The sequence below is a fragment of the Plecotus auritus genome (genome assembly GCF_963455305.1).
Source record: "Plecotus auritus genome assembly, chromosome: 3".
Lineage (NCBI taxonomy): Eukaryota > Metazoa > Chordata > Mammalia > Chiroptera > Vespertilionidae > Plecotus > Plecotus auritus.
This window is the reverse complement of record NC_137772.1, coordinates 144,345,859-144,363,841: the sequence shown is the minus strand read 5'-3', so window position 1 is coordinate 144,363,841 and position 17,983 is coordinate 144,345,859. Positions and strand designations below refer to the sequence as shown.

Here is a 17,983-nt window from a genome sequence, read left to right as displayed (position 1 = left end):
TCATATAAGTAAAATTGAAATATTTGCATATTGCCTTTTGTAAACTTGGGATTCATTTTTAATGAAATCTTACCCAACCTAAAATCTTAAAAAAGTGAAGCCACTTTAAGTTGAATACAGGGGGATGGAGTAGAGCAGAAGCCCTTTCCACTGCCACCCTCCCCCACCACACACACACACACACTAGGACTCGCTGGATTAAAAGGGGGCACTGATTTGAGACTGTACTCTCTATCAAATGGGGCAGTTGTCCCTGGGAGTAGAGCTAAAAACCTAAAACTTTTACCAGTCATTTATGCCTTGACTAGTAGATGTGAATTAAGGGTAAGGCGAAGAGGACAGAAGAGGGCTAGAGAGCACTGCAGCCTGAACGTGGGCAAGGAGAGAGGAAAGCACCAAGGGAAATCAAGTTGACTTTAAGTTTAGGGCTAACCAGGTAAATTCTATAAACACCCAACTTAAATGGTGTTAATAGAATTAGCGATGCAATAACTAACTTCTCTATATCTAGCTGCCCAGGCCTCAATATTAGAGCTCTTAAAAGAAATTATTTCACTGTTTCAAAAGTTTGGACTATAATTTTCAGCAGCCGAGTCTCTATTTTTTCAAATCCCTATTACCTGAAACATACTATGCTTCTTACAATATGAATGACAAGTGAGGACCATTTTTCTAGATTTCCCATAGCTTATGCTCAGCGATTAACCCTCTCTCAACTTGTTCCCTGGTGCTTTTGAAGATGGGGCTGCTGTTAGTGCTGGCTACATTGTAAGGTGACAGGTCCTAGTATTTTCTTTGTGTGAAACCAACTGGATAAACATAAAACCTCGACAGCACAAGCTCCAAATCAGCCTTGAGAGCTAATCAATAAGAGCAGACAGGGTTGCCATGCCTGGCTGATGAGTGAAGGCTAAAGCAGCAAGACCCACAGTCCAGTCCTCTGTGTGGTTCACACAGGTAAGCTCTTTTGCTGGAAATATCTCCCTATTTTCTCTGAACAGACTAAAACCGCTTTGTTTTGTTTTTTGGGGGGTTTTTTGTCGTTTTTTTAAAAATATATTTTATTGATTTTTCACAGAGAGGAAGGGAGAGGGATATAGAGTCAGAAACATCGATGAGAGAGAAACATCGATTAGCTGCCTCCTGCACACTCCCCACTGGGGATGTGCCCGCAACCAAGGTACATGCCCTTGACCAGAATCAAACCCGGGACCCTTCAGTCCGCAGGTCCACGCTCTATCCGCTGAGCCAAACCAGTCAGGGCCCGCTTTGTTTTTTATTAATGATATACAGATAGTACTTTTTTTTTTCTGTTGAAAGACAGACTCATAAACATATAAATTGCTTTTCGATTACCTTAACATTCTAAAGACAAATTTCTGTTCAGACTATTGGCAAATCATCATTATTATTTTCACTCAGAAATAGCATCATTTAATGCAAAATTATCCTCTCCCTATTTCAAAAATATCCTTTCATGGCTTTAACGTTACCTGAAATTATTCTATCATAAAAAATAAATACTTATGCCTTAATCATAAACAATTGAATTCCCATGAAACAAACTGCTTGTGAAATGTCAAGTTTTGTGTTTTTGTTTGTTTGTTGTTGTTTTTTTCATTTTATGGCAAAATCAAGGAAAAAAAATCTCTAAACTAGAGCTTGTCATCATTGTATGTATTATAAAGTATACTTTTGTGGGGAAAACACCCCCCAAAAAGTGATTATTCTATCAATTCCATCCTAGAGGCATTTTACTAACTGCCTGAAAATAGAGAACTAGTTCTAATAGTGTTATTTAAATAAATTTAATTTGAAAAATTAAAATATTTTACAAATTCAAGTTTAGGATATGGACTATTGCAGTTTCTAAAAGAAAAGTAAATTAACTACAAAGTGATGACAAAAAAGTGTGTTGTTTTTGTTATTGTAATCCATCTGTAAACTTCAATAGGATGGTAGCTTGTGAAATGGGATTTGTTTGGGTAACTTGTTTGAATTGGGATTTGTCTGAATATAAATATTTTATGAAGAGGTGGGGGAAAAATCAAAGTGAAAAAGTTTTGAATGAAAAAATCCCCTCAATACTGTATGGATATCAGGTATGACTACGAGGTGAAAATAAAGTATATAATAAATTCCATATGATAATAAAATACATATTATGTAAATAATTAGATTTCTTCTGAATATAAGTTCTAGAATCAGTTTATTGGTGACCACACCTGGCTAAAAAATATGGGAGTAAATGTTTCTATTTCAAATTGAAACTGGACACAAAAGGATCCTGCTTCCCATCAATACCAGAGTCAAATAAGTAGAGACAAGGTTGAATCTTTGTGGTGCTTTTTATTATTCAGATGACTGGCTGTCTGAGAAAGTGGCAGGTGTAATACTTTGAAAAGACAGCTCTGACATTTCATTTCAAGCCAGTGCTTCTATAAGGTTAGAGGGTGGGTAAAAAAAAACCTAAAACTAGGGAGTTCCCGGGGCCTTCTTTCTATCATTGTCCTTGCAAAGACAGCCCCGGGACGCTGCCTCCTCTCAGGTAGATTCTACCCTTGATCCATGCATGACAGGTATCTTCTATTTATTGTCCGGCTCATCTGGGCTTTGAGGTATCTTTGTCTCTGACCCCTGATTTCCTTCTGGCGACACATCCTTCAGTTTCCCAGGGTCTGTAAGAAAAATCTCTTTTCCATGTGAATAAGTATAAAACAACTGTGATTCTTTATCTATTACATGCCCCTCCCTTATTAAAATGGCTTGTTGGTTGGTATTCTACATTGACATTGCATTACTTTATACAGCAACTAAAAAAAAAAAAAAAAAAAAAAAAAAAGCGTCAGATGATTAATCTCTTATAGGATTACTAGAGGCCCAGTGCATGAAATTCATGCACGGGGTGGGGGGAGGTTGTGTGTGTCCCTCAGCCAGCCCTCTCCAATCTGGGACCCCTCGAGGGATGTCAGACTGCCCACTGGGATCAGGCCTAAACAGGCAGTCTGACATCCCTCTCACAATCCAGAACTGTTGGCTCCCAACTGCTCACCTTGCCTGCCTGCCTGATTGCCCCTAACTGCTTCTGCCTGCCAGCCTGATCACCCCTAACCACTCCCCTGCCAGCCTGATTGATGCCTAACTGCTCCCCTGCCGGCCCGATTGACCCTAACTGCCCTCCCCTGCCAGCCTGGTTGCCCCTAACTGCCCTCCCCTGCCAGTCTGGTTGCCCCTAACTGTCCTCCCCTGCAGGCCTGATTGCCCCCAACTGTCCTCCCCTGCAGGCCTGGTCCCCCCCATCTTCCCTCCCCTGCTGGCCTGGTCATCTCCAACTGCCCTCCCCTGCAGGCCAGATTGCTCCCAACTGCCATCCCTTGCAGGCCTGGTTTCTCCCAACTGCCTTCCTCTACTAGCCTGATCGTCCACAACTGCCCTCCCCTGTTGGCCATCTTGTGGTGGCCATCTTGTTTCCACATGGGGGCAGCCATCTTGTGTGTTGGAGTGATGGTCAATTTGCATATTACCTCTTTATTATATAGGATTTACAAAAAGGCTTAATTAAGATAATTCTACCCAAATGTCTATTAAAAAAGCAGACAATCAATAAATTTCTACTTGCTTTTTTTCCCCCCAGAGATTGGACCATCCAGATCCTCTGTTGCTCAGAAAAACTATCTTCATTGTTTAATTCTACCAGTTATTGATCTAACTGACCTCAACTCAATTTGATCATTTAAAATTTACCCAAAATAAAGCAAACCTTAAAATGAAAGGGAAAAAACATATTACTGACAAAAGAGAGTTCTTTGGAGAAACAAATATAGGCCAGGCCTCTGCATCTATAAATTTGGTGTATCTAGTTAATAATGTGGGTAGAGTCCAGCCAGTGCAGCTCAGTGGTTGAGTATCAACCTATGAACCAGGAGGTCAAGGTTTGATTCCTGGTCAGGGCACATGCCCAGGTTGCAGGCTTGATTCTCAGTAGGGGACATGCAGGAGGCAGCTGATAGATGATTCTCTCTCATCATTGATGTTTCTATCTCTCTCTCCTTCTCCCTTCCTCTCTTCAAAATCAATAAAAATCCATTTTAAAAAGAATAATAATATAGTTAACTGCTTGCGATGAATAGATAAAATGAATGCCATCATTGCTACCATGCTCACAAATGTAAGTTTTACTTATTCCTTTCAGATTGGGGTGCTCTGAGGTATCATGTTCTGCTTTTTTCTTTTCTTCTTTTTTTTTTTTTTTTTGGTTGCTTGTTTTATAAGCATTCCTTTAAAGAACAGTAAAATGAGATATTTTTGCAGCCCTTTTAATGTGTTTCTTTTTTACTGAGAATATTGTATTCTTAGAAATATGTCAGTCCCTTCTAAAGAACCTTTACCTTCCTTAGTACACAACTGAATATGCCCTGAAAAGGCCATCAATGGAAACAGAATAGCAGCTAAGATATCACCATTAATCTACAGGCATGGTTCCTTTTATGTACATGGCGGCACATACGGCATTGCATAGGCACCACATGGCACATTTCTTGCTGTTCATATAAATCATGTATTTTGTTTTTGGTGGTGGTGGTGTGGTAATACATTCATCTGTGTGTTTTGATGATGGTGCCAGGAATCACTGTGGTATGCTAAAACATTAGTAGAATTCAAAAGACATTGATTTTAGGACAAGATAATGTCCCAGCTCCTTTTCTCTTTTTACCTCCACATGATAAGCATTCTTAAGGCAATGTTTTAGGTGGGAATGCATATCAGGATAACTAGTATATCAGCCAATTTTGGAGTCAGTCATTTGAGGCAAAATAACATATGGAACATTTTACTTCAGTTCTAAGTTATAAAGGTAAAAATGTGCTATGCTCAGTAATGGATAGCTTATGGAAAGTGTTATCTTTAATATTTCCAACAGTTTTCTAGAGTTTTATGGTTTTTTTCCTTTTTGTCAATACATTATGGCTCAAAAAATTTACAACTGAAGTGTATGGAAAAAAATCCATGTAATTGCTATTGATTTTATTCTTAGTCAATCAAGATAAATTGGAATCTCTTTGGGATTGTTCAGGAAACACAGTGACCAGAACAAAATCAAAAGGAGAAAGATACTTTACTTTCAAAGGGTTTATTATAAATTCCAGCTTCTATCCACCAAATTATTTTCACCCGTTATCACAGTTATCGCATTATTTTCTTTCTCTTTCAAGACAACTGGGGTTCATATTTTACTTGCACTTCTTTTTATCTCTTTCATACCCATGGTACCTAACTAAAAATAAACATTACAATATGTGTTTTTTTTTAAATATTCGTGCCCTGCATCCAATCCTAAAAGGATTCCAATTCAGTATGTTTAAAATATGCAGAAAGGGCACAGGTAAGTCAAAAGCATAATTATCCTAAATAATAAAAGGCTAATATGCAAATCGTCCCCTTGGGCGGGAGTTTGACCAACCGGGAGTTCAACCACCAACCTCCCGCATCCCCTCATCCGGCCCAGATTGGGGTGTGCCGGCCAGACCCCACCCATGCATGAATTCATGCACCAGGCCTCTAGTAATTAATAACACTGTATCTTGATCTTAAACTTTCTGCAATCATGTACACATTTGAAGATTCGATAAAAAAAGGAACTTCTGCCTAAAAATGCACATAAACAGAGACACATGGAAATGCAAATATACTTTCATAAAATTACATCCTAAGACTTCATTGCACCAATATGTTAGACTCCCACATTATGACTCTAATATATAATAGTAATTTTTTTCTCTGTTGTCTTTATATTCCACACTGCACACTCTATCAGCCTTCCTGCACACTCTCCAGCCTGCCTTTATATTTGAAAATACACAATACTTGGTTTTGTTATGTTTAGGGGCAAGTTTACACCATAGTTTACAGAAGTAGTGGAAAGTAATACAAAAACAAGTAGCCTCAAATTTTAGAGTGCAGAGAAGAATAATTCATACTACCATTCATTGATTAAATACTACACTGCCTGGGAAACAGTGGTAAGGGGTATCCACGAGGAAGGAGATAAACTGGGGAAAAGATGGATAATTCATATTCTATTTACAGTGGTGCATGGCTTACCATTAAGAATCAGATAGATTCTTGGTGAATAGAAGCTGAAAGAAAGGATGAGCAAATAAATAAATGAATGGATAGCTGAAGAACTGACTAATGAAAATAAACAAAAAGGAGAGACCTTGTCTATTCAGCTTTAACTTCCATGGTCAGTTTCCTCATCTACCAAGTGAGGGCATTAGAAGCAATTTAGATTCTCTTCCTTCTCAAAAATAGGATTCCTATATTCTTCTTATCACTCTGTGAATAGAAGTTTGCCCCAGTGGTTGGCAAACTCATTAGTCAACGGAGCCAAGTATCAACAGTACAATGATTGAAATTTCTTTTGAGAGCCAAATTTTTTTAACTTAAACTTCTTCTAACGCCACTTCTTCAAAATAGACTCGCCCAGGCCGTGGTATTTTGTGGAAGAGCCACACTCAAGGGGCCAAAGAGCTGCATGTGGCACACGAGCCGCAGTTTGCCGACCACAGCCCTAGTGGAAAGCAAGTATCCAAACTGTAATTAAAAGCCACATGACAAGAGAGGGAGGGGGAAAAAAAGATGCTTATTTGGCAATGTATCATGATAAGTTAAAGGCTGGCAGATAAACTATTTGCTATAAACTTTTTAATATTGGAATAGCTTATAAACATATTGCTTCAGCACAAAAGATATATAAAATGTATGTTATTTCAACTTCCAAAATAATGAAGCAGATCTATGTGCCTTCATATGAAACACTGTCCAAAATAAGTTATTCATTGAAATAAATAAGATTCAGAAGAAAGAATACTAAATGCTGTCAATTATATAATGTGTGTTTATAGAACATTTCCACAAGGATAAGTAGTAAACTAGCAATGGGGGCTGCCTTCAAAGATGGGAACTATGAGGCTAGGAGAAATTTTAGGGGGGAAATTACTTCACACTGCATTGTTGTAATATTTGAATTTGTATAATGTGCATTATTGCCTACTATAAAATATTTTTAAAGAGATACAAAATATACTGAATATGTAAAGCAAAAAACTAAAAATTTTAATCACCAGTGGAATTCTATTTTAAATGCTGTGATGCAGTCTATAATATATGTCTATGGCAAACCAATAATATTTGGCAAAAAGAAATCAATGGATATGATGTGGTACTATCTCCCATTTTTGTTGCTTTATCCATCATTTTAAAAATATAACTAATATGTTTTTATAGTTATAAATAAAAGCCTTTTAATGAGATGGTACTCAGTGGAGTTGTCCTGCTTCATCTAATTTCATATATACAACAGTTTCATAAAAATCGTCATAATTTTTATACTTCTAAGACAATACTGACCAGAAAGCTGTCAACTGTACATGTGGTTTCCTGGGAGACTACAAGTATTTTTTTCAACAATTGTGGGACCACATCAAAACACCATTTCACCATAATATTCTACTTCGCTGTTGTCTCCAAATTGGTGGTAACTCTGTTAATCATATATTGATCCTACTTGAAATATGATGGCTAATTATCATGAAATTCCTAAGTGCTGACTGAAATGCAAAGTAATCCAGTTCAAGTGATACAAGAAAAATCAATGTGAAAAACAAATATCATTTTTAAATTTTATTTGTAGCTTAAAATGTAATGCCATACAATTTTAACAATCACTTAAAAAAGGATTCATATTTGCATAAAACAGAAGCAAAACAGAAAGATATGAAATAAAATGCCATCTTGCTTCAAGTTTTCAAATCAGTACTTAGAATACTAATATACACCTATATACATTGCAAGTATATTGTATAAATATACTATGAGTAATATTGAATCCACAATAAACATCAAGTAGGTTTTTTAGGCACATGGCATAGAAAAATGCAGAATCTGCATAATTCTTGAGAGTGCTAAGTGACTCACACTTACACCATTTTCACACATATTTCACACAAAATATACAGCCATCATACACATGATCCTGAATATAACCTTTCATCCCAACATTAGTGCCTTCTTATTCTTTGATACTATTGCACTATACAGCAATCACATAAGAAAATATTTTGCAGTTTTCTTCAACTAATTGCCTGACAAGGTAGCAATGCAACCAAAATAAGTACAGCCTATCTACACAGAACAGTCACAGAATTGTGCTGAGAGGCACCAACTTACAGAACTGTTCACTGTAATACTGGAAGTTACCCTAAAGGCAAACATGCATTTTAAAGTGCGTACACCATTTTTGAATTGCAAATGCCATTACATCCAGAAATTATTAGAAACTGAGGTAACACCTGTTTTTTTAGAGAAATACTTGAAAAATCACCAAAAGTTTTTTTAAAAATTCTGACAAACATGAACCTCAGTCACTGTAAGCTTTGTCTGCCACTCTTCCTGTGCAGATATAAACTGAAGAATACAAAAGAATACACCAGCTGAATTTACATACACTGTTAGTCTTCAAGATCACAGCCAGGGAACACCTGAGATCGCCCTCTCATAAGTGAAGCCTAAAGCTTCTCTTCATGAAGCCAATGTTGATTGATAGAAATTAACTAAAATAAAACCCACTGACCCAACACCCTCTCCCCCCCGCCCCCCCGTCCCCAGCTACAAGTCAGATTCCGGCATATCTGGCATATCTGCCACATCTGCCATCAAATACCCTATTCCATATCGTCCATTGGGAGCAGTATCCAAAGTCGGTGATCCACCCTGTTTCCGATAAATATTTTTACCCAAATTTGGAGATGACATTTCGCTTGGTATCTTTCCATGAATGAGGCTTGCATCATCTCCCTCTAAGTTTACAGGCTCCTTTAGTACCCTTCCCCTTTTATAGGCCACGGAGGCTAAATTACCGGAACTATTGTCTTTAAGGTTGCAGCAACGAATGATGAAGACAGTCGGGATGGGGAGTAGTGCCAGGATTATCAGAGATATACAGATAACCATTGCCCACACTGGAAATTTCAGAAATTCCTTAGATGCCTGTTAACACCAAAATAGGTATTAATAATCTATTTTCCCTGCAAGTATGGAAAAAATATTATATTTGTCTCAGGTTTGTAAGCAAAGAATTCGAGCTGTTCTTGTGACATACTATGGCCAACAAAATGGCGTGGAAGTGACATTAAGCAACTTCAAGGTTAGACCTTAAAGGCCTTGCAATTTCTGCTCTGCTTCATAGAATGCTGCCATAAGTCATCTTAGTTGGAAGAAGCCAAGGATGAAAAATTACAGAGAGAAACTGGCTCTTCAAGTTTAATCAACTGTATGAGTTAGCTCAGGCAAGACCAAAAGAAGACTCATCCAGCTCACCCATAGCACCCAAGAAATAATAATCAGCATTGCTTTCAATTGTGACATTTAGGAGGTAGTTTGTTATTAAGCAACTGATACCTGTTACATATGCCATATTAACTTTCTGAAGTCTAAATTTTATCGCATTTCTGGGGTTTTGGTGAGGGATAACAGACTTGTTTATGCCCAGTCATGAATTCAGTTGTTATTATATAGAATTACTGATCATAGAATAAAGGTCAGAGATACTTGTGAAAAATAAGCACTCTAACTTTATAATATCCCATGCATACGTAATGGTTGCATTACGATATGGGTAATACAGCTTGACAACAGAATTGAAATAGTCATTGCTAATATTAAATAGTTATAACAAAATATTACTTTGTTAAATAGTTATTAACAAAATGTTTACATTATATCTATATGGTTAATGCATCTTTTCATCAAAAAATAGTATCTGGTATATGATTTAATACATTTATAGGAGAAAATATTTCTGGTGGTTTGAGCAAAATGTTTTCTAGTTAAAGGCTAAATAATGATTGGTTCATCTATGTGGTGACATGAATAAAGCTACTTTAATGAGAACCAAATTAGTATTTGATATAATCTACAATGTATAAAAATCTACAATGTATTTAAAAAACCATACATGTTTGGGAATGAACAAAACATAAATCTCAAGATCCTTGCATAAAAGCAACACCAGTCATTAAACAGTAAAATATACTGTGAATAAAGCAAAAGATAAAAACTTCCGTATTTTGTATTTTACCTTGTCTTTATTCCATACATCATAGCCAGGAGGACTTAATATCATATTCACAGTAGTATTTATTAGCAGTGATAATAGCACTATAGGAGTACTATATTTCCACAAATAGTAGTAATATCTGTAGGGAGCAAAGCCCATCATATCTCTTAGGTCTTCCATAAATCTAAATAAAAAGAAGGTAATTATCTCTCAATTTTATGTATTACCTTATAAATGTGCATTAGACCAATGATTTGACAGGGAATTAGGCATGATACCATATGACATTATGCTTATCAAAAAGTTACACTGGAAGATGACATAAATTAATAACATATAAAGTAAAATGGAACCAGATAAATACATACTATAATTTTTATTTAGGTAAAGCACTCTTTAGCCAACTACTGAAATGTCTCCTTCTACTGATGACTTCCTACTCTATGAACACAGATTAGCAATACTTTATCAAATTTCAATAAAATGCAGGTTAGAACTTGTGGGTAGCTTGATAGAGTGTACAGATGGCTGGTTTTGAAATTAAAGTCTAAGTTAAAGTCCTGGCTCTACAACTAATATACTAAGTCCTTCTGTACAGGCAGGGCACATTCTCCATGTGACATGGATGCTATTAGTCACCACAGAGTATTTTTGTGAAGTTTAAGAATAAGTGCATGTCAGACAGCTATTGCTACTATTGCTGTCTAGTACATGACTATAAAATGAAAGGTCCCCTTCCTGGAGCTTTTGACAATAATAAAAACATTCTCACAAAGCTTATTCAGTGTCAATATGTTCCTCTCTGTGTTGGGTAAGATGGCTCTGGTCTTCATTTAACACACATTCTTACTTTACACAGACCTCTAACAAGCTTGATGATCTTATTGTTTTAGTCTATACATGTTCACTAAAGACAGCAACTTAAAAAGAAATTGGACAATATTTTGCCAAAAATGCCTCCAGGAACATTTTTCTTCTGAGATTACTCTAATGCTTCATCTCACAGCAAGTATATATACTTCTCACATCAAGCAGGTATATAACTCAGAGGTTAAAAGCATCTAGTGAATTCAAATAATGACTCCATATAAATATGACATTTGTGTATATCAAATGCCATATATATCTCAGAGCAGATATATGGTGTCCCAAAAATGTATACACACACTTTGAATAATTATAAAGGCAGTGTTTATTAAAATACATTTCATTCTCAAAATTGAGCTATCAGCTATTAAACTGTGTATACATTTTTGGAGAACACACTGTATTTTCCCAAAATTGGCCTGTTCCACAAGGCATTATGTAGCATAAAAATGAAATTCCTCTCATGAAACAGGTCAGAAAGTAATTAGGAGCATAGGCTGGGAGCTAAGCAGAAATGACTATGAGTCCCAGGTCTGTCTCTGGGCAGGTTCGATGAGCAAGTCACTTGGTATCTCACTGAGCCTGAGTTTTCTCATCTGTAAAACGTAGATAACAATAATAACTCAAAACAATAAGTTTTGTGGAAAATAGCCACTAGATCTTGGACCTTTCTATTTGACAACCAGCATTAAATCAAAGCTCCAGAATCCTAGACTACATTACCATCTACACAATTCTATCTAATTACCTAATAGGCGAATATACTTTACTAGAACTGTTAAATAAAGAAGAGCCTTCAAAAGATTTCGTTTGTGGCATTTTCTCCTCTAATAATTTTTCTCCCCTTCTAAATTAAATAGATAATGTCAATTGGTGTTTCCAAAATAGAGATGGAAATATACTTACTTATCTGTGCCATAGACAAAGGATACAGCAATATTCTCAAAAATGACTACAATTAGAAGCGGCAGCGTAGCAGAATAATCATCAAACATTGTAACAAAGTAATTTCCAGAGCGTTGCACAAAAATCAGGCCAATACAAAATGCCAGAAGACAACAGATAACTAGACAAAAGGAATAAGTGAAAAATTAAACCCTTATTCAGAATCAAGAATTTTAAGTTGTATTATGAATTATTATACTCAAAATAAAATTTCGTTTTCACTTTTATAACTTATCAATAATATGCATAGGTAATACCTTTCCTAATATTGTGGAATATTATATAGTGGTACTAGTTACCTGGATTTAGCACAGATTTAATATAAATTCATTGTTAGACAGTAATACAACTATCTCCCTTAGTCTGTGCAAACTTACTTACCAAGCACAAATAATAAATAAGGTAAACCTGTGAAGATTTTAAAAGTATAAATCCCCATGCCTTTCTTCTCTTTATTAAGAGTAAAGTGACCTTTTCAAGCAGAAAATTTTCATAGGTCATTCGTATGTTTTTAAAAATATGTTTTTTTGAGGGATAGGGAGATCTAACATCAATGATGACAGAGAATCACTGATCAGCTGCCTCCTGCACACCCCAAACTGGGGATCAAGCCAACAAACCGGGCATGTGCCCTGACGGGGAATTCAACCACTGAGCCACGCTGACTGGGTGGTCATTACTACTTTTAATAGCATTTTATAGTTTTGGAAGCTCTGAATTTCTGCATTAATAATGAGAATAATGCAGTTTAAAATAAAACTAAAGGCCTGGTGCATGAAATTAATGCACAGTCGGGGGGTGGGGTGTCCCTCAGCCCAGCCTGCACCCTCTCCAATCTGACATCCCTGTAACAGACAGTCAGACATCCCTCTCACAATCCAGGACTGTTGGCTCCCAACTGCTTGCTTGCCTGCCTGCCTGATTGCCCCTAACTGTTTCTGCCTACCAGCCTGATCACCCCCAGCCACTTCCCTGCCAGCATGATTGATGCCTAACTGCTCCCCTGCCAGCCTGATTGCCCCTAACTGCCCTCCCCTGCCAGCCTGGTCTCCCCCAATTGTCCTCCCCTGCTGGCCCAGTCACCCCTAACTGCCCTCCCTTGACAGCCTGGTCCCCCGCAACTGCCCTCCAATTCTTGGCGCATGCACACACAGGGACCCTGATTCTCAGTGTAAGGTAGCACCAAGCAACAGAGACTCTGATACTCGATTCTCAGCACAGACACAGAGAGCTTCTGACTCCTGACATGCATTAGGGGATTTTGATTTTTGGCACATGCCAGTGGGTTCTCTGTTTCATCATGGCGCAGGCAGGGTCCCTGACTCTAGGTGCGCACACGAGGCCACACTAAGCACCTGTGACTCTGACCCAGGGCAAGCGTGGTTCCCACAAACCCACAGCAGCCACACATCTTAGTGTCAGAGCTCTTCAGTGACACTTGGGGGGTGCAAAACTCCCACTGTACACGGCCCAGGACCCCACAACTCGACATTTGAACCTTCTGGTGATAGTAAAAATAGGGAGACAACAATACAACCCCCAGAGGAAAGAAAAGGAGGAATCGCCAAGAAAGGAAATAAGTGAAACGAAAGCATGCAACATGACAGAAAAAGAATTTGGAGTAATGGTCATACAGTTCATACACTGGATAGATGAGAAAATCAACAACCTTTGCAAAAATCAGGAAGAAATGAAAAATGATAGAGCTACAATAAAAAAACAGCATGGAAAGCTTCAACAGTAGACTAGAAGAAGCAGAAGACCGAATTAGTGAGTTAGAAGATAAAGTACAGAAATAAGCCCAATCTGAACAGCAACTAGAGAAAAAAATTAAAAAGCAGGAGGAGAGCCTAAGGGAGCTTTGGGACAACATGAAACGAAGTAACATATGTATAATAGGGCTGCCAGAAGGACAAGAAGAGCAGCAAGGATTAGAAAATTTATTTGAAGAAATAATTAAAGAAAACTTCCCTGATATGGGAAAGAAAAAATTACACAAGTACAGAGAGTCCCAAGCAAGATGAATCCCAAAAAACCCACACCAAGACACAACATAATTACAATGGCGAATGTTATCGATAAAGAGAGAATCTTAAAGGCTGCAAGAGAGAGACAAAGAGTTACCTACAAAGGATCCCCCATCAGATTATCAAATGATTTCTCAACAGAAACACATCAAGCTAGAAGGGAATGGAAGGAGATATACAAAGTGATGAAAAGCAAGGGACTCAATCCAAGAATACTCTATCCAGCAAAACTATCAATCAAAATTGAAGGAGAAATCAGGAGCTTCACAGACAAAAAAAAAGGCTAAGGGAGTTTATCACTACCAAGCCAGCAATGCAAGAAATGCTAAAGGTAATACTGTAAAAAGAAGAAACAAAAAGTAAGAAGGAACACAGCCTCAAAAAATAAAAATGGCTACAAACAAGTACCTTTCAATAATAACTTTAAATGTAAACAGACTAAATGCTCCAATCAAAAGACATTGAATGGCTGAATGGATAAAAAAACATGACCCATACATTTGCTGTCTATAAGAGACCCACCTCAGGACAAGGGACTCACACAGACTGAAAGTGAACAGATGGAAAAATATATTTCAGGCAAATGGAAATGAAAAAAAAAGCTGGGGTAGCAATACTTATATCTGACAAAATAGACCTCAAAGTGAAGGCCATAAAAAGAGATAAGGAAGGCCATTTCATAATACTAAAGGGATCGATACAAGAGGATATAACACTGGTAAACATATGCAGGAGCACCCAATGCAGGAGCACCCAAATACATAAAAAATCTCCTGGAAGATATCAAGAGAGAGATCGACAACAAGACAATCATAGTAGGGGACTTTAATACACCACTGACATCACTGGATAAATCCTCTAGACAAAAAAATCAGCAAAGAAACAGCAATCCTAAATGACTCACTAGATCAGATGGACTTAATTGACATCTTCAGAACATTTTACCCCAAAGCCATGGAATATACGTTCTTCTCAAGTGCACATGGGACATTTTCAAAAATAGACCACATACTGGGTCACAAGCAAAGTCTCCCCATATTCAAGAAGATTGAAATCATACCAAGCATTTTCTCAGACCACAATGCCATAATATTAGAAATAAACTACAATAAAAACAATCCGAAACACTCAAACACTTGGAAGCTGAATAGCATGTTATTAAATATTGATTGGGTTACCAATGAGATCAAAGAAGAAATTAAAAACATCCTGGAAACTAATGAAAATAAAAACACAACAATCCAAAACCTATGGGACACAATGAAAGCAGTCCTGAGAGGGAAGTTTATAGCTCTACAGGCCTACCTCAAAAAACAAGAAAAAAGGTAGTAAATCATCTAATGCTACAACTCAAAGAATTAGAAAGAGAGCAACAAGAAAAGTCCAGAGTGAGAGAAGGAAGGAGATAATAAAGATTAGAGCAGAAATAAATGACATAGAGACCAAAAAAAAAAAAAAAAATACAAAATATCATTGAAACAAAGAGCTGGTTCTTTGAAAGGATAAACAAGATTGATGAACCTCTAGCCAGGCTCACCAAGAAGCAAAGAGAGAGGACCCAAATAAACAAAATCAGAAATGAAAGAGGAGAAATAACAACAGAACCCACAGAAATACAAAGAATTGTTTAAAAAAATACTATGAACAACTCTATCCCAACGAACTAGACAACCTGGAGGAAATGGACATATTCCTAGAAAAATACAACCTCCCAAAACTCAATCAGGAAGATTCTAAAAATCTCAATAGGCTGATAACTATGGAAGAAATTGAAGCAGTCATCAAAAAGCTTCCACTAAACAGAAGTCCGGGGCCAGATGGCTTCACAGGAGAGTTATACCAAACATTCAAGGAAGAACTAAAATCTATCCTCCTCAGACTATTCCAAAAAATTCAAGAAGAAGGAACACTTCCAAGCTCATTCTATGAAGCCAGCATCACCCTAATACCAAAACCAGATAAAGACAACACAATGAAAGAGAATTACAGGCAAATATCCCTCATGAACAAAGATAACAAAATCCTCAACAAAATTCTAGCAAATCGGATCCAACAGTACATCAGAAAGATCATACACCATGACCAAGTAGGATTTATCCCAGGGAAGCAAGGATGGTACAATATTCGCAAATCAATAAACGTGATGCATCACATAAACAAATTGAGGGAGAAAAATCACATAGTCATATCAATTGACGCAGAAAAAGCATTTGACAAAATCCAACACCCTTTCTTGATAAAAACTCTCAGCAAGGTGAGAATAGAAGGATCATACCTCAACAGAATAAAAGCCATATATGACAAACCCACAGCCAGCATCACACTCAATGAACAAAAACTAAAACCATTTCCCCTAAGAACAGAAACAAGACAGGGATGCCCACTCTCACCACTCCTGTTCAACATAGTACTGGAAGTATTAGCCATTGTAATAAGACAAGAAGAAGAAATAAAAGGCATCCAAATTGGAAAACAAGAAGTAAAACTGTCCTTATTTGCCAATGACATGATACTGTACACAGAAAACCCTAAGGACTCCATCAAAAAATTATTAGACTTAATAAATGAATTCGGCAAGGTAGCAGGATACAAAATTAAAGCCAAGAAATCTATGGCATTTCTATACACAAATAGTGAATTTACAGAAAAAGAGACTAAAAAAGCAATCCCATTTACCATCGTACCAAAAAAATTGAGATACCTAGGAATAAACTTAAAGAGGTAAACGACCTATATGCAAAAAACTACAGGACACTGAAAAAAAGAGATTGAGGAAGACATAAACAGATGGAAGAACATACTGTGTTCATGGATTGGTAGAATCAACATCATCAAAATGTCCATACTACCCAAAGCAATCTATAGATTCAATGCAATCCCCATTAAAATACCAATGGCATATCTCACAGACCTAGAACGAACTTTCCAAAAATTCATCTGGAATAAAAAAAGACCCGGAATAGCTGCAGCAATCCTGAGAAAGAAGAACAAAATAGGTGGGATCTCAATACCAGATTTCAAGCTGTATTACAAAGCCACTGTTCTCAAAACAGCCTGGTACTGGCACAAGAACAGACATATAGATCAATGGAATAGAATAGAGAACCCAGAAATTGACTCAAACCACTATGCCCAAATAATATTTGACAAAGAAGGCATGAACATACAATGGAATCAAGACAGTCTCTTCAATAAATGGTGTTGGGAAAATTGGACAGATATATGCAAAAAAAATGAAACTAGACCACCAACTTACACCATACACAAAAATAAATTCAAAATGGATAAGGACTTAAACATACAATGAGAAACCATAAAAATACTAGAGGAATCCACAGGCAGCAAAATCTCAGACATATGCCAAAGGAACTTCTTCACTGATACTGCTCCTAGGGCAATGGAAAATAAAGGGAAAATAAACAAATAGGACTACATCAAAATAAAAAGCTTTTGCACAGCAAAAGAAACCATCAACAAAACAACTAGAAAGCCCACTACATGGGAGAACATATTTGCCAATGTTATCACTGATAAAGGTTTAATCTCCAACATTTACAGGGAACTCATACAACTTAACAAAAGGAAGATAAACAATCCAATCAAGAAATGGGCAATGGACCTAAATAGAAACTTTTTGAAAGAAGACAGAAGGAAGGCCAAGAAACATATGAAAACATGCTCAAAGTCACTAATTATCCGAGATATACAAATTAAAACAACAATGAGGTACCATCTCACACCTGTCAGAATGGCTATCATCAACAAATCAATAAAAGACAAATGTTGGCAAGGATGCGGAGAAAATGGAACCCTCGTGCACTGCTGGTGGGAATGCAGACTGGTGCAGCCACTGTGGAGAACAGTATGGAGTTTCTTCAAAAAACTAAAAATGGAACTCCCATTTGACCCAGTAATACCACTTCTAGAAATAAATATATCGCAAAAAGCTAGAAACATCAATCAGAAAGGATATATGCACCCCTATGTTCTTAGCAGCACAATTCACCATAGCTAAGATTTGGAAACA

General features: G+C 37.0%; 1 protein-coding gene across 6 annotated transcripts in view; it reads right to left on the bottom strand.

Annotated features, from left to right (window-relative positions):
- Nucleotides 1-2,331: 2,331 nt before the first annotated feature.
- SLC6A15 (solute carrier family 6 member 15) overlaps nt 2,332-17,983 on the bottom strand; it is a 66,709-nt gene continuing 51,057 nt past the window's right edge. For 5 of the 6 annotated variants that reach the window (XM_080659217.1, XM_080659215.1, XM_080659218.1 and 2 more), the window contains 3 exons: nt 11,891-12,050; nt 10,139-10,301; nt 7,671-9,048 (listed from right to left, as the gene is read on the bottom strand). In XM_080659217.1, the coding sequence (XP_080515343.1) occupies nt 8,668-9,048; nt 10,139-10,301; nt 11,891-12,050 (704 nt within the window). In that variant the 3' untranslated portion in view covers nt 7,671-8,667. Of the gene's footprint in view, nt 2,679-7,670; nt 9,049-10,138; nt 10,302-11,890; nt 12,051-17,983 lie in introns of those variants that run through there. The other variant, XM_080659219.1, reaches the window with a different exon arrangement.